The sequence below is a fragment of the Colletotrichum gloeosporioides genome (assembly GCF_011800055.1).
Source record: "Colletotrichum gloeosporioides strain Lc1 chromosome Unknown consensus_29, whole genome shotgun sequence".
Classification (NCBI taxonomy): domain Eukaryota; kingdom Fungi; phylum Ascomycota; class Sordariomycetes; order Glomerellales; family Glomerellaceae; genus Colletotrichum; species Colletotrichum gloeosporioides.
This window is the reverse complement of record NW_025544674.1, coordinates 79582-104286: the sequence shown is the minus strand read 5'-3', so window position 1 is coordinate 104286 and position 24705 is coordinate 79582. Positions and strand designations below refer to the sequence as shown.

General features: G+C 53.5%; 5 protein-coding genes across 5 annotated transcripts; 1 reads left to right on the top strand and 4 right to left on the bottom strand.

Annotated features, from left to right (window-relative positions):
* Positions 1-4485: 4485 nt before the first annotated feature.
* Positions 4486-6321, top strand: GCG54_00000026 (Zinc/cadmium resistance protein; the record flags this gene model as incomplete). The annotated part of the gene is made up of 3 exons (XM_045400170.1): positions 4486-4611; positions 4669-4752; positions 4810-6321. 3 exons carry the CDS (start codon positions 4486-4488, stop codon positions 6319-6321), a joined length of 1722 nt encoding a protein of 573 aa, XP_045266657.1.
* Positions 6322-7438: 1117 nt separating this feature from the next.
* On the bottom strand, positions 7439-12208 carry GCG54_00000025 (Transcription initiation factor TFIID subunit 2; the record flags this gene model as incomplete). Its single annotated transcript, XM_045400169.1, has 2 exons — positions 7439-8467; positions 8513-12208. 2 exons carry the CDS (start codon positions 12206-12208, stop codon positions 7439-7441), a joined length of 4725 nt encoding a protein of 1574 aa, XP_045266656.1.
* Positions 12209-13168: 960 nt separating this feature from the next.
* GCG54_00000024 (uncharacterized protein) lies at positions 13169-14944 on the bottom strand (the record flags this gene model as incomplete). Its single annotated transcript, XM_045400168.1, has 1 exon — positions 13169-14944. One exon carries the CDS (start codon positions 14942-14944, stop codon positions 13169-13171), a length of 1776 nt encoding a protein of 591 aa, XP_045266655.1.
* A 3749-nt stretch (positions 14945-18693) lies between these two features.
* On the bottom strand, positions 18694-20368 carry GCG54_00000023 (putative CDP-alcohol phosphatidyltransferase class-I family; the record flags this gene model as incomplete). The annotated part of the gene is made up of 4 exons (XM_045400167.1): positions 18694-19734; positions 19795-19920; positions 20050-20159; positions 20347-20368. The coding sequence occupies 4 exons, from the start codon at positions 20366-20368 to the stop codon at positions 18694-18696; spliced, it is 1299 nt and encodes a 432-aa protein (XP_045266654.1).
* A 2853-nt stretch (positions 20369-23221) lies between these two features.
* Positions 23222-23974, bottom strand: GCG54_00000022 (uncharacterized protein; the record flags this gene model as incomplete). The annotated part of the gene is made up of 3 exons (XM_045400166.1): positions 23222-23617; positions 23698-23786; positions 23869-23974. 3 exons carry the CDS (start codon positions 23972-23974, stop codon positions 23222-23224), a joined length of 591 nt encoding a protein of 196 aa, XP_045266653.1.
* Between the last annotated feature and the right edge of the window lie 731 nt (positions 23975-24705).

Genomic DNA, 24705 nt, shown 5'->3' with positions numbered 1-24705 from the left:
CATTAGCTTTTGATGCAGGTCTGTTTTTCGCCGACGGTGGAGACTTACTGTGGGCGTCAAGTCACCTCCTCACGTTGAAGCCATCTACGGGTCCCTGGAGACAGCCTAGCAGAAGCTTTTGCGTGAGCGGAAACCTCCTGAGGGTAATGGGGTGAAGCAAACAAGCGTGCGTCTCGGAGCATGCTCCATACTTAGACTTCCGAGAGGCTCGAAACATGCTTTTGAGCTTTACGAATACTTTGCAATAGAGCGGGAGAAAGTACGGGTGAGGCGGACGAGACATATGGCTCTCTGCGCGCGAGGCTTCTACCTAAAACCGTGGACGTTATAGGCTGGCACAGAGTGACTTGTCTAGTGCCGTAAGTCGATGGTTAAAAGTATTGACTGCAAAAGATGCCGTCAAATCTTAGGGTTGGGCAAATGAAAAAGGGAAAAAAGCAAAAGCGTCAAAAAGGAATCACCCTTTTCATGGCCCTCGACGAGATTCGAATNGAAAAAAGCAAAAGCGTCAAAAAGGAATCACCCTTTTCATGGCCCTCGACGAGATTCGAATGAGCGCCCCTCTCAGACAACCAGAAGCGCCTCTAGAGAAGAATTTGATTTATGCTGTCTTGTTTTACCAACTGGGCCACTTGACCCTAGCTGAACTGGTTGAAAGCAGATGGGATGGAAGTTGGTTAAGTAAGGTAAGTACGAGAGATGGAAGGAAGTGGTGGGTCTGCGTGGTGGTGAGTCGTACTTGCCGAACGAAATATTCAAGGATGTCACGAAGCACTTTGGGAAAACGTGAGGCCGGCACGAAGCGTGTGGACCAAACTGTGACAGATTCAAGGCAATAATGAGAAAGCAAAGGTAGATCTCAGCAATATACGCAGGGAATCACATCGTACCGGGACCGCCTGAGATGTGACGATAGAAGGGGTGCAAGTTTGCAAAGCCCGAATCTTACAGTGCGCAGGTTGAGGGAGATCATTTTTGTTGGGAATGTGGTGTGAGCTAAGGTATGCTTTGAGGGGTCATTTTAACTGCAATATCACCAGGTCTCTAATCAGGATGCCACATACGACGCCTTCTCAACCAGGATCACGAGTCACCAAAGCGAACCAGTTGCCTTGCGGCGCCTGGTCTGCCAAACCAAACCCAGTGCCTGCTCAGCTCGAGGTCTTCAGGGCAACCGAAATGCAGAGCTCGCAGTCACTAGTATGGCCCTCGAAGACCACCGCAACAACATCCGCCGGTTTTCTTTTTCTTCGCATGTGAAACTTTGCCTGGCGAAGAAGCTTTCTGAGCACTACATATTGCTTGTTTGCTTCAGTCAAAGCTGCCCTCGAAGCGCTTTCCTTAAGGTACCCTCTGTCGTTATACCTCATCTCTCCACACGGCCACTTTTTGAGGGGCATCGAGACTTCTAACATGTTCCTCCATTTCGCACGACGCTGAATTTCAATCTAACTTCTTAAATCGCTTAAAGGGACCATTGAGTTGACTGGGATGAAAGGCAGTGTCCACCAGACACGCGTGTAATCAGTATGTCCTACTGAGACCCCTTACTTTTCTATACGAAAGCGAATAAATTCCCTGTGTGCTCGCTTTCGGCATCATCATCGTCGTCGTCGTCGTTGCTGCTGTCGTGATCGCTTCTAATTACCTGTACTATCGTCGTTCATCGTCTTCGTCTATCGCAGGATCGAAGTATCGAGTGCGCTGCGATTGGAGTCATACGGGAAACTGCCCGGCTAGCAAAACTCTTCTTCAAACCGTGAGAAGACATCGAAGTCGAAGACCAAGTCTTTACTACGAATTGTGTCCACACGTAAGTCATTGAGAACGTAGGGATTGCATGTGGTGCTCTGGCGTAACGTCCTCGAAGCACCAGCGCATATATCGCACTATCCCTGACGTGACCACAACTGATACGTCTGCTAGCCCAAGTTCAGGAGGGTTTCAAGAACTTCGACGACTGGCATGCCCTGCGACTGTGCAAAGGCTGAGTCAACAAGCATAACACTAGAGCCTGTGTCCGGAGCTAACACGTCGGCCTTATAGGTCTATCCCAACATCCGTTGCCTCTCGTCACCCAAGAAACGCAATTGCAATCAATCGCCTTGAAGCATCACCACAAAACTTTTGTTGCGGTCTCGAAATGCTATCAGTAACTTCGTAGCGCGGAGAAAATGGCCGAACATAATGAGGCTATGAGAGACATTGCATACCTACGTAACTAGGCAGGCGAAATATCCTCCTACTTTCCAATTTCTAAATCTATATAGTAATCGAGTGGTTTAAGCGGAAGATACGGCTGGAGTTCGTGTTGGTGAGAGATGGACAAGGATGAGGCTGATTCACGACGTTGGACAAGGAGTTTCACGGATCTCGGTGCTTAGAAACACAGTGACTCGGGAAACGGGGCCGACGGGTGGGGTGCGACGACGGATCCCGGCTTGGCCGACCGAATTTGAGCCGGCGTCGTGGGTCGGGGAACAGGGGGCCTCGCGATCCGTGGCACCAATTGTTGGAGGATTGGGAAGAAACGAAACTGGCATGGCGCCGAAATCGGGCGGGGGTCCCGTTTGGATGGATGGATGGATGGACGGATGGGAGAGCCAGGATTGCGTCAATATTTTCTGGAATGGAATGATCTGCCACCCAATGACGGTATATGTGCATACGGAGTTGTTTGGTAGGGGTTCCTCGATCCGGTGACACCCGACGATGTTACTCCGAGCCGACGAGGAATCCCACCAGGGCGGTATCCGTGGGAAAGCTCCGAACCGAAGCTGATGGCTTTTGTTGCAGAACTTGCTGGCTACCTGGCAAAACGGACAGGAAGGGAGGAAAGGAGGCGAGCTGGAGGTAAGACTCCCACATCGGGAATAGTGTGAAGTTGTTTGGTTTGGCCCCCAGCCGTGGGGAGACCCTCAGATTCGTCGCGGTGGTGGTGACTCTGGTGGTGTAAGTCCCTGCATAAGCCAATCAGAGACCGATCGCAATAGACGCAGGCTCAATGCTCAGAACCCGCCTATTAAGCCCACAAAAATGTCGGCGTAGAGTGAAAGCAGACGCGTTGAGAAGCTTTCATAATGCTGCATCATCGTCTTCTAATGCACTCCGGAACCTATCGGTGCTGCGTATTGCCTCCATGACCATGACTAGGACTCTGGGCCGTTGCTCTCTGCAGTTCCGGGGGTTTCCAGTGTCCCCTCGCGCAAGATGCCAGGAACCGGGCCATGGCCGTCCAAACAGTTTCCCCTCAAGTCCGGTGCCCGAGCTTCAAGCAGCTTGCAAAGAACGGACGACCGATGCAGCTCCGAACTTCATTTAACTGATCTGCTTTCCTCCGTAAAACAAAGGGGGGACACTATTATTCAGCCCGGGCAAACAGCTGTAGAACTGCTTTTCTCCATTCCTCCTGTACTCATCCCTGCCGCGGAAGTTAAGACCTCCCTGCGCGTCTCCTTATCCCTGGTATTCTCAAATGGAAGACATTGCCCATCTTGTGTCCCTGTTCTGGAAACGCCTTCGTCTCGTCTGGAGCTAATCCTTTCTGTTTGTTATTGTGTGTTGGGGGCTAGTAGCACATGTCATTCGCCTGACCAGCCAGATTGCCAGGTGCCTGCCAGAGTAGAAAAGTCCTTACCCCAATTGCCCCCCAATCTTTGCTCAGCAGTGGCGACGCCACTGCGTAGTTAAGGCGAACGATACATGCGGGTACCGACGTAGGCAGGAGAAGAGAAGCAAAAAGAAAAGAAAAAGCAAAGAAAGTCTAATTCCGTCATCCTCTACGTCGGGCCCCTGTCCACCACCTATTACCTCCTCCACCTGCACCTGCGCCTGCACCACCAGTATCCGTACGTACTGCACTGCGTACCTGCAACCCGCGCAGCGCACTGGGCGGTCTTTGCGTCCGACCGCGTTCCGACTTTTCTCTCTCCGTCGGTCACCGTGTCACAAACAGCAAAAATAACGGTGCGAGAGCAGTGACATTGGCCTTCAGATTGGTACCGGCAAAACAACAACAGACAGACATCCTTCGGTGGCTGCGATTTCCATCTATTTGGGATTTCCTGCATCTGTCCATATCGCCCACAGATCCAGTACACAGCATAACTAGCGCCGAACTCAGCTCGCCGCCGCCGTCTCTGTTCTCGTTTTCTCTTTTTTCCCTGGGCGTCGCTCTCCACCACCAACACCATCCCGTCCACCACCGAACCGAAAAGTCAATCTTGCTGCCAGCCGGTAGTGGGTAGGTGCCTGCACAAATATAACCTGCAAGCCGCCCCTCCCACCATACTTCCCTACCCCCTTGCACTCAGCCTTCCTGGTCTGCGCGCGCAATCTCCAACTTCAACTCATCATCCTTCAGGGCGACAGCGACTTCACTTCCCGTCCACGATTGGCCTTACTGGCTCAACCCAATAATTTACTGAGCTCCTGAAGCTCATTTACCCCTCCTATCGTCCGCGATCATTCCGAAGTTTGCCCATCATGGCGTGGTCAAAGTCGACGCGGATCAGCATCATGCTGGCCATCGATGTCGTCTTCTTCCTGGTTGAGTTGATTGTTGGTTTGGTTGTCAAGTCGCTGGCCCTGACGGCGGATGCCTTCCACATGGTACGTTTCGCCAACTGCGCGGAACCACAATGTGCGACACATTGCTAATTGACGTAGCTCAACGACATCATTTCCCTTTGTGTCGGTCTTTGGGCTGTCGCTGTCGCGAGAAAAGCCACCACCGACAAGTACTCCTACGGCGTAAGCTACCTCTGTCTTCAACATTGAAGCACTTCCCAGCTGACTCGGACTTTGCAGTGGCTGCGAGCAGAGATTCTCGGTGCCTTCTTCAACGCCGTCTTTTTGATCGCTCTCTGCGTCTCCATCATCCTCGAGGCCATCACCCGATTCTTCGACCCTCCCGAGATCGACAACCCCCAGCTTATCCTTATCGTCGGCGCCTTCGGCCTTGCCTCCAACCTTGTCGGATTTTTTGTCCTCGGCGGCCATGCCCACGGAGGTCACGACCATGACCACGACCACGAGGAGGGCGAACACGACCACGACCACGCCCACGCCCATTCCGACGAACACGCCGCCGAGGAGGGCCGTGCCACAAACGTAATTAGCGAGGACGGTACTGCCGGCGATGTTTTCCCCGAAGCCGTTGTTGCCAGAGTTGCCGCCTCGTCCGAGACTCGCCACATTAGATTCGAGAGAGATTCAGACCCGGCTGACCGTACTACGAGCCGTGCTTCCACCTCCAAGAGCCACGATCGCCGCAAGAGCAGCAACCGCCACCACTCCCGCCTTACTAGCATTGAGGACCTCAGCATCCATCCTTCCAGCTTCCGCCAGGAGATTATCGCTGCCACCCGCCCACAACTCGATGGCCAGGAGTCGACGAGCGAGAGTGAAATTGATGAGACTGTTGTCGAGGATGGCGAGGCTGACGAAGAGTCTCCTCTCCTCGCGAATAATGGCAACAAATCCTACACGAATGACCATGGCCGTGGCCGCTCCGCCTCTAAGCGCCCCAGAAGAGAGTCCAGCCTGCACCATGACCACAACCACAACAAGGAGAGGAAGAAGGCATCAAGCAGCCACGGCCACGATCACGGCGACATGGGTATGAACGCCATGGTTCTGCACGTCATCGGTGACGCCCTGGGCAACGTTGGTGTCATCGTCACGGCTCTTATCATCTGGCTTACTGACTGGCCCGGCCGTTTCTACGCTGATCCCGCCGTATCTCTGTTCATTACCCTCATCATTCTCAAGTCTGCCATCCCCCTGACCAAGGCGACCTCCAAGATTCTTCTTCAGGCCACTCCCGACCATATCGACCTGAATGATATTCGCGAGGACATCCAAACTCTCCCTGGCGTTATCAGCTGTCACCACGTCCACATCTGGCAACTCTCCGACACCAAGATCGTCGCCTCTATGCACGTTCAGGTTAGCTTCCCCATTTCGGCTGAGGGCGGCGAGAAGTATATGGAGCTTGCCAAGCGCGCTCGCAAGTGCCTCCACGCCTATGGTATTCATTCCGCCACCATCCAGCCCGAGTTTTGTGGTGATAAGGACTACCCCGAGGACGAAAACGCACACCGCGCGATGCAGTACGATGGTGCTGCTCAGACTTTCGGCTCGCCGAAGCAGGCCTGTCTGCTGGACTGCGTCGAGAACTGCGTTGGCAAGGGCTGCTGCTCTGACTCAACAACCGCCGGCGGCAGTGTGCGCAGTAACTCTGCTCACAGCCACAGCAGTCATAGCCACGGCAACGGCCACAGCCATGACCATGACCACGACCACGGTCACTCCCACTAATGCATCACCCGAAGTGGTCTTGCGGCGCGGTCCTCTATTAATAATACCCTCTTTTTCTCGACCGCGCCATTTGGATAATAGGTTCAGGGGTTTTGATCATCACTACAGGCGGGGCTTTTTGCTTTTTGTCGAGCTTGCGAAGTCACACAGAGCAGACTTTGCCGATCAAAAATTACACTGGCGTTCAATGGACTGGGGAGCGTGGGTGAGGGGATAAATGTGACGATATCAAAGACGCAGGAGAGGCCGCAACGGCGCAAGCTTTTGGCCGCCGCAACTTGGATCGCCGCACACATCTTTCTTTTTCTTTTTTCTGTGCTTTTGAGCAAAGTTTCCTATGTAAGCATACTAAGCCGCGAGTCTGGACTACATGCACCACGGATAGGGCAACAGCCCGTTCTACAGAGACGGTGGTGCTTCCGGATGAAGAAGCGTTGTACAATATTCTAAATTCAAAAACAAACAGTGAAGTTAAAATGACGTCAAGTGCACCATCTGCTATGGGCTTCGTGATCGAGAACGGGGTTGTTTATCCAGAGAGGAAGGTCGCAATGAACATGACACGCTGTGAAACTAGACACTACGACGCTATAATGAGTCGCATGAAGCCTCAGTCAGATGACTTGTCCAGTCTGGAATCACTTTCGCATATTACACACATTGCGGAGAGAAAACATTCTTGTCTCATTCGATACCCAATCATTGCGTGGACTAGGAAACTCCCCGAGGACTACCTACGCCAGTCGAGGGTATCATTAAAATTCTGGTTTTCTCGAAAATAGTTTGTTTGTGTACACACACTGCTGCCTCGCGCGACTTGTGGCATCCCCCCGTCGTCTCTTCCCCACGACCTTCGTTCCCTTGAGCCGCACGTTGTCCGTCCCCACCTACCCAGTCCGTTCTCTTCCCCATTTTTTTTCTTGTCCCAAGACCAAACGCCTGGTAATGCTGATGTGATGTCTCGAGGAGGGGCCGTGACAAGTGAAGAAAGGAAAATAAATTACGAAGAAAAGATATGCTCATCAAGACCAGTCTGCGGGGCCTGTATAATTGTGCAGCAAAACTGTCGAGAGAGTAGTTCCCTCTGTCATGCGAAACGTAGCTGCGCTTCTGCTCTCTAGTTCTTCGGGGTAGACGTCGATGGTCTCTTGATGACCAGTTTGACGCGTTTGGATGCCGGCTGGCCTTCGGGCGGTGGCGGGGAAGCTTGAGAGGGAGGCTTGGGCGGGAGAGATGCCACGGGCGGCGGCGGACTAGCCGCTGGCCCTAATGAGCCTCCTCCACCCGACGAGCCCGTCGGCAACGGCTTGCGTGCTGGCTTTGCCATAATACTGCTCTCAGATGGGGCAGGCGCAGGAGATGCGGCAGGAGAAGGCCGCACACTGAACGGAGAAGCCGACTTGTGAGTCTTGACGTGGGAAGGGTCTCTCGGGGGCGGCATCTGGGACTTTACACCGAGCTTCCTCATAACTTCTTTGAGTTTCGGGTGCTTAAACCGGAACATCCTGCGTCGCTTCGGAATGGTGCCGTCAGGGCGCGCGTTCAGTTTCGCCTTCTTCAGCACCGGGGACGCGTCGTCTACGCCAGGGACCTTATCAGGTCGGGGACGCTTCTGTGATTTGCTGCTCGGCGTGTCAGACGAAGACCCCGGCTGCGGTGTAGAGCGGCCATTCTGCGCGGAGATCGAGCTTGACGACACTTGAGGCTTCATAACTGAGGGCTTCGGGACTGGAGGTTTGCCCACAGAAAGCTTGGTGGTCTGTGACGGCCTTGATGTGGGAAGCTTCACCGTCGATGGCTTGGGCGTTGATGGCTTTGGTGTCGTCTCCTTCCGGATGGTTGATGCAACGATCGAGTCTGCTTCCCGAGGTATTGGCGATGGTGCCGAAACTGGTTTTGGAGACTGCACGGCTGGAGATGGGGTGGGCCGAGGGGCAGTTGAGACAGGTCGTGGAGCCGAGGGTAACGGCTTCTTGGCTATGCCACTCTTCATATTCACAATCAGGCGTTTGGGTTCGGGAGGTTTGGCAGGCTGCGGCGGCTGTACTGGGGGCGGGGGCGGAGGTGGCAGCTGCTCTGGCACTGGTTCCTTCGGCTTCGCCGATGGCAGCGCTGTCTTGTAATACGATTTGAAGTTGACCATGAACTGCAAACTGTTAGAAAAGCCATTTCGAGGAATGAAGTTGCTTACCCTGCCTGGATGAGGCTTGACAGGACGAGTTACTCTCCATCGCTTCGGAAAGTTGAGAGTAACCGTCCATCGGTCAGCGACATCAAACATAGTCCCACACAGCTGTAAGAGCGTGATCTTTTCAGCGCGGCCAAGAACTTCTGCGTTCAGAGCCTTCCACACTGTTTTTTGCAGCGCCTGCTCGTGGTCCGAGTACTGTTCCTCCATTTCAGTCCTCAAAGCCGCAAGCGCAACATTGACGTCCTGCTTCCTTGCAAATTGCTTCCGCCGCTCCTGAGTCCTTGCTTCGGTATCAAAATCTACTTGCAACTCGTCCCCAATAGGGCCACGTGCGGGCAGTTTGGGCTGAGACTGCTCGCCGAAAGCAAGGGCAGCCAAACCTGTACAGAAGATGTCGATGACCTTGTGTCGGACGAACGGGGACCTGTCGGTGCTAATGACTGACAACAATAATCTGAAGACCGGCATGTCCATCATGAAGCCAAGGTCGACGAGACACTCGAAAGCTTTGATACGCACCAAGTCGTAGGTCCCGTCCTGGAGGTATTGCCAAAAGTTAATGGGGCTTTTGGTGATGACTCCTGCCTTCATCAGCTTCCGCCAGCATTCGAGGGCAGTGGTTGTGTAGATATTTTGGTAAGAACTGTTCCACTCATCCATCCTACGGTGGCGGTCAATCTCGGCCAATACTTCAACGAGCACTGCCCGCTCATCGACCGACGTATCCAGGTCCATCTGATCTCCAGAGTCGCGTCGCTTCTCAGGTACGAGACTCGTTGCTAGAGCGTCGAGGATCTTGGAGTTATAAAAATCTGCGGAGTATGGGTTGTTGTCGTTTTTGTTGGTTGCCAACTCCTTCAGCAAAAGCCGTTGAGCAGGTTCAGGGCACTTGCCGGTCGAGTCGCGGATTTTGGCGATGGCCATGGGCAATGCACACTGGACTATATACTGCTTCTTGTCCGTAAAGTCGTTGTGTCTTGGCTCGCCTTTCTCGTCGCAGAAGAGCTCACGGAAAGCCCTGAGGAGGTGAGTCATGCCTGCCATCCCAACCTTATCTGTGGCGTGTTGATGCAACGTCTCAGCAGCCATCGTTCTTATGCCGTGGAAGTACCGTCGGTCGACGAGGGTTCTCGTCAAAAATGTAGAGACCAGTGGATGTGGTGGGCTCTTTCGCAGGTACAGCATCGAGTCCTGCTGTGCAACGACGTCTCGGTCTTGTTGCAATTGAGAGACGTACATGTAGCTCTGAAGATTGGTCTTCATCTCGCAGGCCCACTCAAAATCAGCGTCCATCCGGATCCATTCGTATGACTCCTGATCCATAGCTTTCTCGATGTCAGGCTCCCATTCTGCAAACTCCCACTTTCTCACGTCTTCGGCGCCGGTCAAGACGTCTCCCAAGCAGTACAATAGCGTTTCCTCGTTGTTATCGGGGTCTGCCGCTGATTGCGCGCTGAGCTTCTCTGTGGCCCGCCTCTTCCTCTTGAGACGCTTGTACTTTGTGTTGTACGGGATTTCGAACTTAGCCGCCTTAGCTGCGTCTTCGCGGATTTCCACAATATGTTCATATGGCGTTCCGTCGGCTTCGTGAATCCTTATCGTCATTGGGCCGGTGAACAGTCCAATCGTTTCCTCAGTCTTGACGCCGTGGTATTTTTCTTTGATAGCACGCAAGAATTCCGTCTTCTTCAGGGTTTGCGCTTCTGCTAGGGCTTTGTCCTGGACTTGTCGGATGTTCATCTCAACGCACAGTCGCTTCTTGTTGAAACGCTGAAACACATCGAACCGTGGGCAGCCAGACCCGTAAACCCATTGGCCCCAAAATGCCTCCAGTTTATTTCGGGCGTTCTTCTCGCATACTCGTTGGAACGACTCCGTGTTGATGATCCACTCGCTCTGTTTTTCTCCAATGTTGGCCTTGTAAAGAATGCGAGAAATGATGCGTGTCAGGTTCGTCTGAGCAGGAGCCTTCATCAAACGCTTATCCAGGATGAAGAGCACCAAGGGGGCTTTCAGAATCATGAACTCCATCTCGAAATCTCCCAGGTGCAGGTTATTGCCGAGTTCATGTAACGATGGCCGTTTGATGTCAATGTTGACCAGCTGGTCTGACATGGCTTTCATCCGGAATCGATAGTCGTTGTTGCCGCAAAGCTTTTTCAAGAAGAGGTCGGTCATGTAGTAGGCGATGCCAATGACGACCCAAAGATCTCTGCGCGTGTTGGGAAACAAGTTGATGCCGCTCCATTGGGACGCCAAACTGAAAACCAGTTGTCTCGTGACATCCACTTCTGGGTCGATGATTTCCTCAGGAAAAAGAAGTCGAGTACTGACGAAAGACATTGACTGTAGGGCCACAGTATCGGTCACCATGTCATCCAAAAAGCACATCTTGTAGCTCTCGAAAGGATACCTGGCAAACGTAAGAGTGAAGAAGTCGGCTGCAGCTGCAAGTGCTGCGCATGTGTTCTGGACCTCTGCTGCTCTTCCGGGCAGGCAGTAGCCATGGATTTTGAGCGCACTAGCGCCAAGCTTCTCGTCATTTTCCTCAGTGCGAAAGTTGGAGAAAAGGTCGACGTGCTCAAAGGGACCGACCGCGAAGCCGATCTTTTGCACCGACACCCTCTTGTCCATCTCGAATGTCATGATCTTTTTGCGTTCATCTTCCGGATCCACAATCTCGTCTGACAACGATCCGGAGCAGACTACGGTCATTTCGAGGAGTTTGTCCTCCTCAGTAAGCAAATAGTCCTTATCACAGGTAGAGTCGCCAACGTGGGCCTGATCCCGGTTGCCGTTTGTAGTACTGTTCGTGTTTTGTTGCGTAGCCAGGGGCTGCCACAGAGCGTCGCCCAGAGTCCTTGGGCATTTGACGGCTATTGACCACGTAGGAAGCTGGCCATGATCGTCAATGCATGGGAAAATGCAAGACGCGGTTCCGGGTTCGATGGAATGTCTTGTGTATGCGTGAGGGTATCTGAGATCTCCAGGATCGACTCCGACGAACTGGATGCCATCTCTGACAAGCTTGGTCTCGAACGGTATCGTCACTCGGTACTCGCGGCTTCCCGACAACTCGCTCTCTGGAGATTCAAAGGAGCTCGGGGTCATGCTCGAGACGCGGATCTTGAGCATTGGCCGCTTCGGTACTCCTGTTCCTGACTCTTCCTTGACCTTTTTAAGGTCCCGTAGGTTGACTCGCAAAGCACCGTCTACGGGCGTACAGCCAACCGTCTCTCTATTCTCGGCGGGCACGTCGCTCTGTCGGGTATGCATGAGGGGTCGCATTCGGATCTTCCTCAGGTCGTGGTGTTCGGCATTCCAGTTGTAGTATGGCGGGTAATCCAGTAACTTATACGGGTCCCGGTAGCTCGCTGAAACTTTTTTAGGGGCGCCAACGGGCTGCGAATCCTTGAGGAACTGCACCGTGACATTCTTGAGATCGATTTCGGATTGTCGCGCGTCAATGGCGAACTCGTCGACGTGAGTGCCGGGCAGCTCGGCGAGCGTGATGTGGGACACTCCACGGATGCGTTTCTCGCGAAAATTGAGCTCGATTTCAACATCTTGTCGAATGACGAAGTAGGGGTATGGAGGCTCGTCTTTCATGGGGGGAAGGTCGTCTTCGGAGTCGCTGGCGATAACCTCCTCAACGGCGGGGGCAGCCGCAGCGGCAGCTGCGTCGAGGTGGTTCATGATGGCCTATGATGCGCTCGCGACGACGGTGTCGCAGGCATTCATCAAGAAAGACGAGGAAACGATCGAGTCGCGATGGGGAGAGGGAGGTAAAGTCGGCAAATGCGGGCGAGGAAGGTGCGCCGACGCGAGGTTCTCAGGTGCGAAGTTTGACGAGGGCCTTCACCATCCTGTCGCTGGGGCCGTCGTTATCGCGAGGTTGGGTTCGTTTTGAGGCAGCTGCGACGGCGAAAAGGCGAGAGTATTATTAATGGAGAGAAGTTTGGCGCGAAGTGAAAAGAAGTCGATCGTCTCGACGGCGGCGAGAAACTGGGCAAGAGGTGGGAGCGGAAGATGAGTCTGCTGCGGCGACCAAACACCGGAATTCTGAGGTCGGCAGTCGATGGTTAGTTCAGGCCTTCCTTCCATGCCTGGTCAGCGCGTCCACGGTCCGCCGCGACAGGACAGCAGACTGGACCTGGATGGAGCTACCACCTTGGCTCCTGCGCCGTTGCGTGGGCCTTTTTTCCCATCTCGCTTACGTAACTTGCAGGCGTGAGTTGTCGGTCGTGCCTTCCACCTCAGTTCGACTGGAGGGGTTGGTCGTTGGAGGGTCTGGTCCGTGCTCATCACTGGGCCTGAGGTGTCGCGCCGGCCGACAAGGAAGCTCAAGCTTTCACGGTCCGGCCTTCACCTTTCCCGCCACTTCTCAGAATCTTCCTCTTGAGGCCTGCAACGGACAATTACGACACAGGTGGCCTTCTCACAACTTATCTTACCTGCGTTTCTCACAGGTCCCTCTTCGTGTGGAGCAATAACATGAGTTTACTTTGCAAAACTTCTCCCTCATCGATTAATTCAAACGCTTGTTCTTGAGCCATGCCACCCAGCAGTCTACAATGATTATGTTACAACACATTGACACACATTTCGCAGGACACTGCGCCAATGGACCTCCTACTCAACACACGGGAAGGCCTGTCAGTGCCTGCCTCGACGATCGCGACGCCTCTTCCTCGCCTGCATCTTCAACGTTTCCTCGTCACGAAACTCTTCGGGGAGATCGAAATCGATCTCGGGTATCTCTGGAATCGGATGTCCCCATGCAACCACTTTACGACCAGCCCGCCTGTGCCGATGCAAGGCCGCGTCTCGCTCGTACCTCTTCTTGAAGAATGACTTGAACTCCTTTGGCGGTTCCGGCTTTGGTGGAGGCCGGGGTTGTATTATCACCCTTGGGCGCTTCTTACTGTTCTTTGCTCCCTTCGACCTTGCTATCGCTTCTTCGTGAAGCTGTTGCGACACAGAGTCATCGTCAGAAGAGCCAGGAGGATCACCGTCACTGACATTGCCAGCGTCGTCTTCCTCGGCATCATCCTCATCACTACCTTCGGAAGAATCCTCGTCACTCGTTTCTTCCGCCTCCGCCTTTTCAGCAAGAGCACGATCCTTTTCGGCTTTGCGGCGCTTCTCCTCCAGACTCCATTGACGGAATCTCTCGAGGATGGCTTGGCAGCCTTTAATAAAGTGCTGCCTCGCCGGTTCGTATTGCTTCTTTCGACTCTCCGTTATGCCACTTACACCCATGACTCGCAGCCAGTCATGACCTTGCAGACCACCCAGCAGACGTGCGATTTGGTCCTTCTCGTGTTGAGCCCGACCACGCTCTGTGTTACGAATAGACTTTTCCAGTCTCTCGGCCCTCTTGTGCGAGGGCACGAAGGACGCATCTGGCAGAGGATCCTCAGCAGGTTCTCTCTTGTGAGAGATTCCGAGGAAATCAAAGTCTATACGCTGTGCATCGACGAGATCGCTGAACAACGCGTCGCCGTATCCGCGCACCGGGACTTTATGTGCGCTGGGCGGGATCATTGAAGCGTCACTCGGCGCGCTGGGTTCTGCACCGGTGAACGGAAGCCATGGTGCCGGTTGAAGGCGTGTGGGGTTCGAGTCAAAAATGACTATCGGGGTATCGACGTTCAGCAAGTCTGCAGGCAACGGGTCAGTAAGTATCCTGTAATGCCGTGCCGATCCGGCACAAGCACGGCAACGGAAAGCATGAGCGTGGAGCATACGTTGTTCTTTTGGATCGTTTCCGATGACCTCGTCATACTCGGGGAAGTACGCTGACAGCTCGCTCTTGAAACGAGTGGCCTCTTGCGAGCGCAGTTTGCGGCCCCCCTCCTTTGTGTGGGTATCGGCCTCGCGGGGCTGCAAACGATCCAACTCATGTTTAATGCCGTTGATGACTTTTTCTTGATGTTTTGTCAACTGCGGCGCATTGTCGGTCGCGGGGGTCGAGGGGGCTTTCAGGGGATGCACTGTCGCGACGTGTTGTTGCACGGGTCTCGGGGTCGGCCTCGCTAGGGGGGTCGCCTGAGGCGTCGTCGTCGTCGGTTGCGGAGTCGGGGTGGTGGTGACGTTGTGGGCGGCAGTCGCGTTCGCAACGACGGGCTTGACGGGCTGGGGAGCAGGTTTGATGAGGATTTCGATGCTCGAACGCGATCTCTTTTGCTTCGGGTGGTCGAAATCGACGAGATCGGCCGTGTCGAGCTGGCGCTTGGTGCGACCGGGCAGCTGGTGGTGGTAGGCGGAGATGTTTTGGGGGGCGGCGCGCGTCACAGTGTTCGCTGCGAAGGCCTGCTGGTGCTGGTGCGTCGGCTGCTGCTGGACGGGGACGGGATGGGGATGGTGAAGGGAATGGGGATGAAGCCCTTCAGCGTTGGCCCTCCGGGTGGAGCGCGTGAGAGAGGCCATGGGCGACGATTGAATAGCCATTCATTGTATTCCCGTCGGCTCGTCGCGAGGGCGATTGACGTGTCGATCGATGAATTTTTTTCTGCCGCTTTTTTTCGTCTCGTGTCGTCGTTGATGCGATGCGGGAAGTGGCCTCTCGGGCACCTCTGGCAGGATTTTGGGGGTTTGATTCAGCTTGCTCTCTCCCCTTTGGGGGGCTTCCTCGCTGCAATTGGCACTGTCCTTCTTGGGGCGCGTCGTCCTCTGCCAGTGTGCCCAGTGCTGCGACTGCCTGCCTGGACCAGTGTTTGCGTCCACCACGGTGATGCCTGCCTTTGTTGGACGTAGTGGGTGGCCGCTGGACTGACAGTGGCTCAATGCCCATCGGCGGTACCGAAGGAGGTGGGAGAACCTGTGACCACGATACTTGTGTCGCCACCGAGATTATGTGGCGAGTGTATGTACATCCCCCATCTTCCCGGATGCAGACCTCTCTTCTCCTCCCTCGCGTCTCTGCTTCCTGCAGCACCACCTCACCTGAGCTCGCCCCTGGATTGGAAATTCTGCCAGCCCGACGTCAATGCATTGTCTTGAAATCGATCATTCCATGGCCAAGAGCACTAGGGTGTTTGAACCTTTGCCGTACTTTGCGAATGCATTGCGACCGGAGTCAGTCGTTGTTTTCCCACATTTTTTATCGTCATTACATCATACACAGCAGTCGATTTGTGGTCGCATGTCTGGAGACATCATGATTGCTCATTCAGCTTGCCTTAGTATTGTGATCCCGCAAAATGACAAGCACTTCATCTTTGGGTATGGCGCAAAAAGGCGCTCAACTTTTCATTCTGGCTTGCAGCAAACATCAAGGTTTGCGCCCTTCGAAAGATGCACGCCCGCAGTCATGGACAACAGACTGAACGAGAGAAACCACGACGGTTGATGTCATCATCATGTGTTATCACTTTTTTGTTCGAAAGTCCCATATGTCTATCTGAAGCAAATACTTCTTAATTGACCGCAGCCATAGAGCTCTCAAATCTTTAAGAAAGCTTCGTGGCCCGCGTTCCTCAGTGAGCTCCCCTAAATATTCGTCGAATATTTGAACAGAAAGGGGTACGAGAGGCAACATGGTGGGTTTGAAGGTACATGCAAAACCATATGAGAGGATAAAAGACAATATTTGACACCCAGATGCAGAACTTACACTTCATCTAGAAAAACATCTACAAGAACCAACATTGTCAAGGTAGAAAATCACAGCCAGGATTGCACAATACATGCAAATTTTACCTAGTTACTTCGAATTACATCCACGAAGATAGTTGACAGAGACCTTTGTCAATAGAAGTCAGAATGATAAGACGAGACGACCAACCTATTTCTCGGCCATCCCCCAGCTTGAATTTGTCACAGCTCACAGCGAGCAATTTGCTGTCTCAGACTTTCGTGAAAGAAACATTGTCTTTCAGCTTTAAATCATGGTCGAAAGCAAGCGGTGGATCTGTGTCGGGGAGGCATAGTATTCTCTAATTGACTTATGCAGCTGAAGGGAGCTCAACAAACTCCATCTGGCGAAGAAAGCCGTGTTGTCGAACATCAGCAGCTATATAGGAGCCAGAGATTTCCATATATATGATTTGGTATGATTCGTGAGACTCGTTTTGACCGTGATATTACAACAAACCCCTACGGCGTGGTAAGCTGATACACATGTCCTTTTACAAGGGCCAATTTTGGTAGACGACAACTAAGTACCATGTGATTTAGTGTCTATCATTGTTGTCAACATATAATTTTATTCTTATTCCTACAAGCCACATTCATGTCGCGTATCAACTTACATATCCGTAATAGTAAGGACTCGAAGTAGGCACCCTGGCAACCTCCTTCAGCAGGTTGATGCAAAATTGGGAAAGTAGCAAGCGAAGTCATGCACATGAGATTCGTGCCATCATCAGCTGCTATAGGATTGCAAAGTTATTTACCATAAGTCATAAAGACCTTCTGCATATGGGATACCCCTCTTATGTAACGCACCCTGCCCTTGTGGCCCGCGAAGCAGTTGATGCTAGTAATAGCCGTATTCCTCATCCCCCCCCCCNCCCCCCCCCCCCCCCCCCCCCCCCTCTCCTTAAGATAGTTCTATAAGAAACTTCTTAATCCAACTTTCTTTCTTTCTGACTTCCTTCAACAATGAGGACCAAGCAACCCCAGTGGGCAGGTAACCCTTTGCGAACGCAAAATCAACGAAAGGGTACATAGACCGATCAACAAAGATACGTATGAAAATCTATGTCTAACCATCGTACATGCTACTTCTCCCCTCCACTGACCGGCTCTCCCGTCGCGCAAGTATTGTTTCGTATCTAACGGATAGCACTCCCGTTTCTCGACTCGTAATACCGAGCCAACGTGAAGCAACTGACAGCAGAATAAGTAGTCAGGATACTCCACCAAAGATGTCCATGGAAGATACCATAGGAAAAAACAAGACAAAAAAAAAAAGGAGTACTTCGTCGCTCCAAGACACCAAACCAGAGCTTCCAGTGCTGGGTTTGGAGCAGAGCCGAAGAGGGGTTTCCCCATTCATGAAGAAAAAGACAGATTTTGCGATTTGCTGTTTCGCGTATCAAAATCCCAACTTCGCCCTCGAGGAGAATCAATAATATACCATCTCTACCTAATACGAAACGTGACAGACTATACTATCTCGCATACAACCGGCATATTCAAAAAGGTTTAGTCGCACTAGTTTTTCTTTGTCGCTGGCCGCAGTTGATGGAAGTACTGGAAAATAATAACAGCCGTCCACCAAACCTAGCAGCCATAGTTCAGTCTAATACTCTCACATCGAACACGTCTGGAGAATAGTTCAGCAGAGCCGATGACGGACAGCTATACCCCACAGCATCCTGAACCGCAGCTTCGACGTCGTTGTCGCTGCGATATAACATAGCGCATGGTTTACTCCCCATCGCGATGTTGGCACCACATTGTCAACAGGCAGTCCAGCTCGCTCTTATGTTGATATGCTGCAAACTACCTTGCAACCCTTGGTCGAAAATCAAAGATCAAAGGAGCTATTGATATATGAGAAGCATCTATATCGGAGCCCCGTCGTCACACGTAGTCTCGAACAGTTCCAACATGGACTTTCGTGATGTACTAGAGTCAATGGGACTCGATTAATTGTTGTCCAAAATATCTGTGAGGACCGTTCGGGAATCTCGCGGAGCAAACTATCGGGAATTCAACATTGGTAGGACTCTGGTGCCTTGGAGACAAGCCGCCACTCACACAGCGCGAGACACTTGGAACCCCTCACAATTAGATTTTATCTGGTGCTTTGCAGAATGTCGTGCCACTCTGTCATGATCACCACATCAACCTCACTACCCGAACCCGCAACATACTAGGTGGAACGTTGAATATTGAACAATGATATTATGCAAAAAGGGGCTCTTTTTCGCCCTACTAAATAGTTATAGTACTTATAAACGTAGTCCAGTCATGCCAGTATCCGCGGCATGCTCACCCTCAGCGCCGAAATAAAAAGAACAACAGCGCATGCAATGTTGAAATTGGGATCAGCCTCCTGCAACGCCGACTTCAATGCAAAATAAGCTCAATCGTATCCCTCTCAGCCGCAGCGAGACGTGCTGTAGTTTCCTCTACTCAAAGTTCCCTCCTTCTTCGTCATCGACATTCCCATGTCGGTCGTTGGTGTTGAATCACCTCTATATTCGTCTTCGCAGAACTTCGAGATTCTACTCCTTCTTGAAGCCGTTCGCAGTGCCGTTGAGAATCGGCCCCGTCTGCGCAGCCAGAAGCGCCTGCTTGTTCGCGAGCTGCTTCTCCTTGGGAATCGTGAGGGCGTTGATTCCGAGGAAGTTGCAGATGCTGGTGATAACGAGGTAGGCCCAACGGAAGTAGACAACTGCGGAGAAGATGAAGTAGCCGTACAAGTAGTACAGCTCCGTTTGGGCGCTGATGGCAGAAATGCCAATGACCGGAAGGTTGGCAAGGCACGCACCTCCGACGAGGGGCACAAGCATGACGGTCCAGTAAGGGAACGGCTGCTTGGTCAAGTGAGCAAGAATCATCTTGGTGGTGAGTCGACCAAAAACGAAGGCCATGGTCAGGCAGAAGAGGACGAGGTGGTTCTCAGTGCGGAGGGTCGTGTAAGGCGAGTAGATCCATGCGCCAATAGCGAGGGTGAACACTGCCATGGGCGTCCACTCCAAGAAAACGGGAGCCACAGGCTCGCCACGCGCGCGACGGGCCTTGATGACGTGGAGGACGCAGAAGGGAATATGGGTCGCAAACAAGGAGAACACGATCATTCCGATCCAGATGTCACGGATGGAGGTCTCGCCCAGAAGGTGAGCAAAGCCGAACATGTACTTCTCGTGACCCTCCCAAAGCTTAATAATGGGCTGGGTCCAGATACCAGGGCCGTAGATACCAGAGACAACCATGACACTGCAGGCGATCAAGATGCCCTCGGTAGGGCCGTTGATTCTGCCCAAGTACAGAGTGTGGGTGTGGTACGTCTCCCATGTCGAGAAGAACATGGGCAGGCAAGGGACGAGCGCCGTGAAGACGCCGGACTTGGAGCAGCCGAGACCCATGGCAGCGGTCTCGAGGAGACTGGCCAAGGTGCAGTTCAGGGAGTCGATTCCGTGGTCAAAGAGCTCGCCGAGTCCGCTCGAGGTTCCTGTTCGGCGGGCCTGCTTTCCATCGAGGTTGTCCATGGTCTGGTACATGAAAAGACCGAAGGCGAAGCTGAAGTATAACCATGACGGAGCCTGCGCGTCGTTAGCAGAGCGTTCACTGCGATAATCTTTCCCGACTCTGTTTCAACATACCGGTCCAACCAAATCAGGCATGAAGACGACCAGAAGGCCAATGTTTCCGAGGATGAAGAAGAAGCCCAGCAACGTCACCATGTTTGGCGCCAGCCATAGCGGCAAGAGCTCGACGGAGGCGTTCCACTGCGAGCAAGCTGTGTTAGCAGGTTGTTGAACGGATGTAGCGCGCGATGGCTGGCTGGCTAGAGCCGCTCGGACGGCGCGGGGCAAGGCATGGCGGGAGGAGGGGGATCGTCGGAGGGGCTAACGTACGTATGGCTTAAGGATGTAGTTGGAGATGGGCGACTTGTCGACGGCGGAGTATTTGTAGGACTTAAGATGGATGAGGGCATCGTCGGAGATGCATTCGGCGGCTGCCGTTTCTATTGGAAGAAGACAATAGGTTAGCCAAAGTTGCTTGTTAAAGGTGTAGAAGCCGCCATATGTTCTCGTGAAGGAACCTCGGCCCTCAATTGCAGGCGCAACATTCCACAAGCTGAGCGCTCATCTGGACCCGGGTGTCTGGTCTGGGTTTCCGAAGGGAGCGAGGGAGACAGGGGTGATGCTCACTTTCAGAGGTCTTGGTGCCCATTCTGCACAAGTTGCGCCCCAGAGACAGCGATGTCTGGAATGACGGGTGTTCGGCGACGACGTGGGGGTTGAAGGTAGCAATAGAAGAAGGCAGAGGGGTGAGGAGGGGAGCCGAGGAAGTTGAGAAGGTCCAGAAGCAAAAGGAGACCAGAGCAGGATGCAACACCGGCTTGTGGTGGGGGAGGGGAAGTGATGGATATCTATAGCAGAGACAAAAGCTACAAGAGATGTGTTGCGCGCGGCTTCCACCGCAAAAAGACAGAGCTAATTGTGCATGCAAACTTGGGATCGGAGAAAGTAAGGAAGGCAAGTAGTGTAGGTCAAGGCAGGTAAGTGTGCACCTCAATGGCCTCGCATCATAGACGAGAGCTGGCCGTTTATTTTTTTTAGGGGGAAAAAGAGCAGGGGGTCGGTCGGTGGACTGGCAAGGTAGACTGTACCCCAGCTGGTTGAGCGGTGCATTGGTCCACCAGAGGCGCAGGCAGAGGTATCCATCCGTTCTGGAAGCGTGAGAGTGGACTTTTGTGACTTTCGATGTCCAGCAAGCCAGCAAATTACAGGCGATCTGCCACACGCTGCTCCATCCGGGGACAAGTCAGATGCGGCCAAGGCAAGCTCAACTCGGTCCAGCAGCCTGGGCGCGGCGGCCGGGGCGGGAAGCAGGAGCCTCAGTGCCGTAGCTACGCGGCCGGTTCGCACCTACCTACCTTACCTTACCTTACCTACCTTACCTGCAGGGCAAGCAAGGCAGGTACAGGCACCGTCATCGTCATTCGCTGTCATTGTCATTGCCTCGTGATTGCTGCCTTTGTGTGCCTCCCATCTTTGCCATCAACTGCAACCCTCTCCGCATCCGCATCTACTCCCGCCATCCATGGATCGTCTTCGTCGCCCTCGGTGTCCTTCTACATCACCGCCTTACCTAAGGTAAATTCCCTCTCTTACCTCTTCCCCTGCAGCAACTCACCACCGCACAAGGGGTCTGCCCGTTTCCGTCCCATCTCCCATCGCGAATCACAGGCCATCGACGACGACCGGCTCCCTGTTTCGTCCAATCAACACCGAGCCTCCGCTGCGCTTACAGCAGCACCCGCCCCCCGCTTGCCTCATCTCCGGCGATTCAACAAAAAAAAGAGAGCCAAGAGGGGACAAAAAAGACCCTACCTATGAGAACACGCGCTCCCCGACGCCCCAAGCTCCTCCTCACCCGTTTTATCCCACGCTGTCCTTCGCTGCCAAAAGCCCGAGAGCGAAAAGGATAAACCCAGACAAGGTGCATCCCCCCATCGATATTTACCGCCTTTTCGTCCTCGCCGTTTCCATCGCCGTTGCTATTGGGTTGATTCGGGGCGCATGCAATACTTGAAGAGCCCTAACGCAAGTCTTGGGCGAATCTCGCAGCGTCTTCTCAGACTATTAGAAACGGCGGCGCAACACTTTTGGCATGTGAGAGCCCAGCCCTGCATGCGCCGCTCGCCCTACGGACCTACTCCGTACCCTACCCAGCTTTTTTCCACCTGATCTTTCTCGGAGGAGCTGCGGCGCATGTCGCTAACGTGCCATCGGCCATTGACCAACATCACACCGATCAATTGGGCCATGCGAACTACCGCCCGTCCCCCGACCACCCGACTACAGCAAGTCCACCCGTAAGACAGATCATCTCATAATCGGCCCCCATTTCAACCTCTCAAACAACACTTTGGCTGGCTGGCTACCTACCCACCTACAAGATGACATGTGAGGACCCCTTGTTCACCCACCCCCAGCCTCAGGTAACTTCAGCCTCATTGCGTGAGGGAGGGGGGATCCACCACATGGATCGGGTCCGGCCCTGGGCCGCCGTGCCGCCATGCTGGGCCCCGTGACCCTCCCGCGCCGCCGGCCGCCAACATCGGCGGCCATACAATGCCGTGCACAAGACTTGCATGTGGCTATCATGTCCCAGTTGATGGAACATCGACATCGACCAAGCCCGAGACCAGTGCAAGATGTCCCGGCCACTCTAATTGGTGCCCGCCACACCGTCACCATCCCGTGTCTGCCAAACCGTTCATCCTTTGTCCCTCTCCCGCTGCGCATATATCGGCCCACGCTCCGATATGCTCTCTAGCTCGCCCACGATATCGGAATCATCGTCTTGCGGGAAGAATGCCTAGTACGAATCACATCACAGGATGAACAGTGACAATGGTCTCGTGCTCAGCCTCTAGATAAGGCCCCCATTCTAGCTTGCTCCTCCTTCCATCCTGCGGGGAGACTCACCGGAGACACTACCACTGAAAAGTGCAGAAGCGGAGTAGGTGTAAGTGCCGGCACGAGATACGACGATATGCACAACAACGGGACGGATGAACTCGTAGTCTTTCTGAAGCTTGCAGCCCAAAAAGGCGCCGCTTCCTTTCGCTTCTTCTCATTGACTCGACTCGACCTCTTTCAAAGCCGTGCCTCCCAAAACTAAAAACAAGAGCGCTTAAATGACATTATTTTCCTCCTCTCATCCATCATCCGCTCGGTTTCTTCGTTGCCCAAGTGTTCTGCTCGATGATATTAAAAGACATTAGTTGTTTTTTCTTGGTCCCAAATCATTTCCCCAATGATTCATTCCGTTATCAATGAAAATGCCGTCCCGAGGAGGACAAAACCGCGCGATACGCTCGTTTCCCCTCCCCGCCTATAAACGCCGAGCATGTGAAATAACTTTGTGCAAGAGGGTATTTCAAAAGAGTGGACGAGACAGCAACACAGCAACCAGCCACACACCCCTTCCCCTTCTTCTTCTCATCGTCTGATCAGACTCACGCCCGAAGCAGCAGCGCACACACACACACACACACACACACATGGTAGCCACTTAGAGCAGGAGCGCAACACCGCCGAGGATGCTGCCAACGAGCACGGCGAAGCCAGCCTCGCGACCCATTCCCAAGGCCGCGGCACCGGAGGAGCCAGAGGAGCCGGAGCTGCCGTCGTCGCCGGCCATGCCGGTAAAGATGGCGCCGCTGGTCGACGAGGAGGTCGCGGTGGCCGTGCCGGAGGCGGTGGAAGTGCTGTTGGCGCGGGTCGGGTTGCTGGCTCCGCAGGGGTTGTCCTCGCGGCACTTGGAGGCGCACTCGTTGGCGCCGAGACCGCACTTGGTGACGCACTGGTTGCCGTACTCCTGGCAGACGTGGTAGGGAAGGGTGAGAGAGTACTCGGTCATGTTGGGCTGGTTGCCGTCGCCGCACACGCAGCCGTAGGTCAGAGAGTTCTGTGGCAGTCCTGTCAGTACTGTTTTGACTTCCCTCCATTGGTGGCTCTAAAGCCGTGTTGGGGACGGGTGCTACTCACGTAGTCGCAGTCATTGACCAGAGTCGTCCTGGGCTCAACCTGCTGGCAGATGATAGGACAAGTGTTCGTCTCATCTTGGCACCAGGCCTCTGCAGCTTGCTGTTAGCATCTGTGTTCACATCCCACACTCTCCATCGCGGTGGAGCAGGACTTGGGGGTAGAATAACGCACTTCTTGTGGCCAGAGGAACGGACTTGGGTTCGATAACGTAGTCGGCCTGGGCGGCGGCGACGAAAGCCGCAGCGACGGCGAAGACGGTGCTCTTAAATGAAGGCATTGTGTGTGTCGTGTGTGTGAGTGCTCGGTGATCGACTCGAGGTGTTGATGTGGGAGGATAGAAAAACGGAGCTCTCAACAAAGAATTGGAGAGCTAGATAGCCAGGTATTAATATCAACTGCTGTTATTGCGTTTCCTGGTCAGCAAAAAGCCATATTTGTGGACAGAAGCAACATTTCTGTATGCTGCATTCCTAAACTCTTTCCACAGCCTCATTGCTCCACATTGGCTTCGACAGCTGTTTGAGTAGCACATGGCTAGAGGGAGGCGAGTCTTTGGGGGCGAAGGCGTCAGGAATGGGACGGAGTCGACTTACGGACTAAAGGGGTTGTTGACTTGAGCGAGAGCCGTTGCTGGCGGAGAGAAGAGCCGTCGTCCAGAAATGTATTAGTGGTAGCGAAAGGCGGAGGGACTGGTCCTATGAGCGGGCACAAAATCGAAACTAGGAACAGCGAAGTTGTCGAAGATCTCTTGTATAAAACGAGAGCAAGAGATTATATGTGCGAGAGGGGCGGATAAGACACAGATGAAGGGCAGAAGCAACTTTTTCGACTGTGTAACGAGAGGCAAGACACACGGGCTGGAGGGTGAGGAGGGAGAAGAAGAAGAAGGAAGTGAGTCGTGAGAGAAGCTGACGGGGTTAATATCAAGCAAAAACTCAGGCTCAGGCGTGTGGTGCTCCGTTAGAATTAGCCGTACCTTGGCTAGCTCGGTCGAGGCGAGAGGAGAGG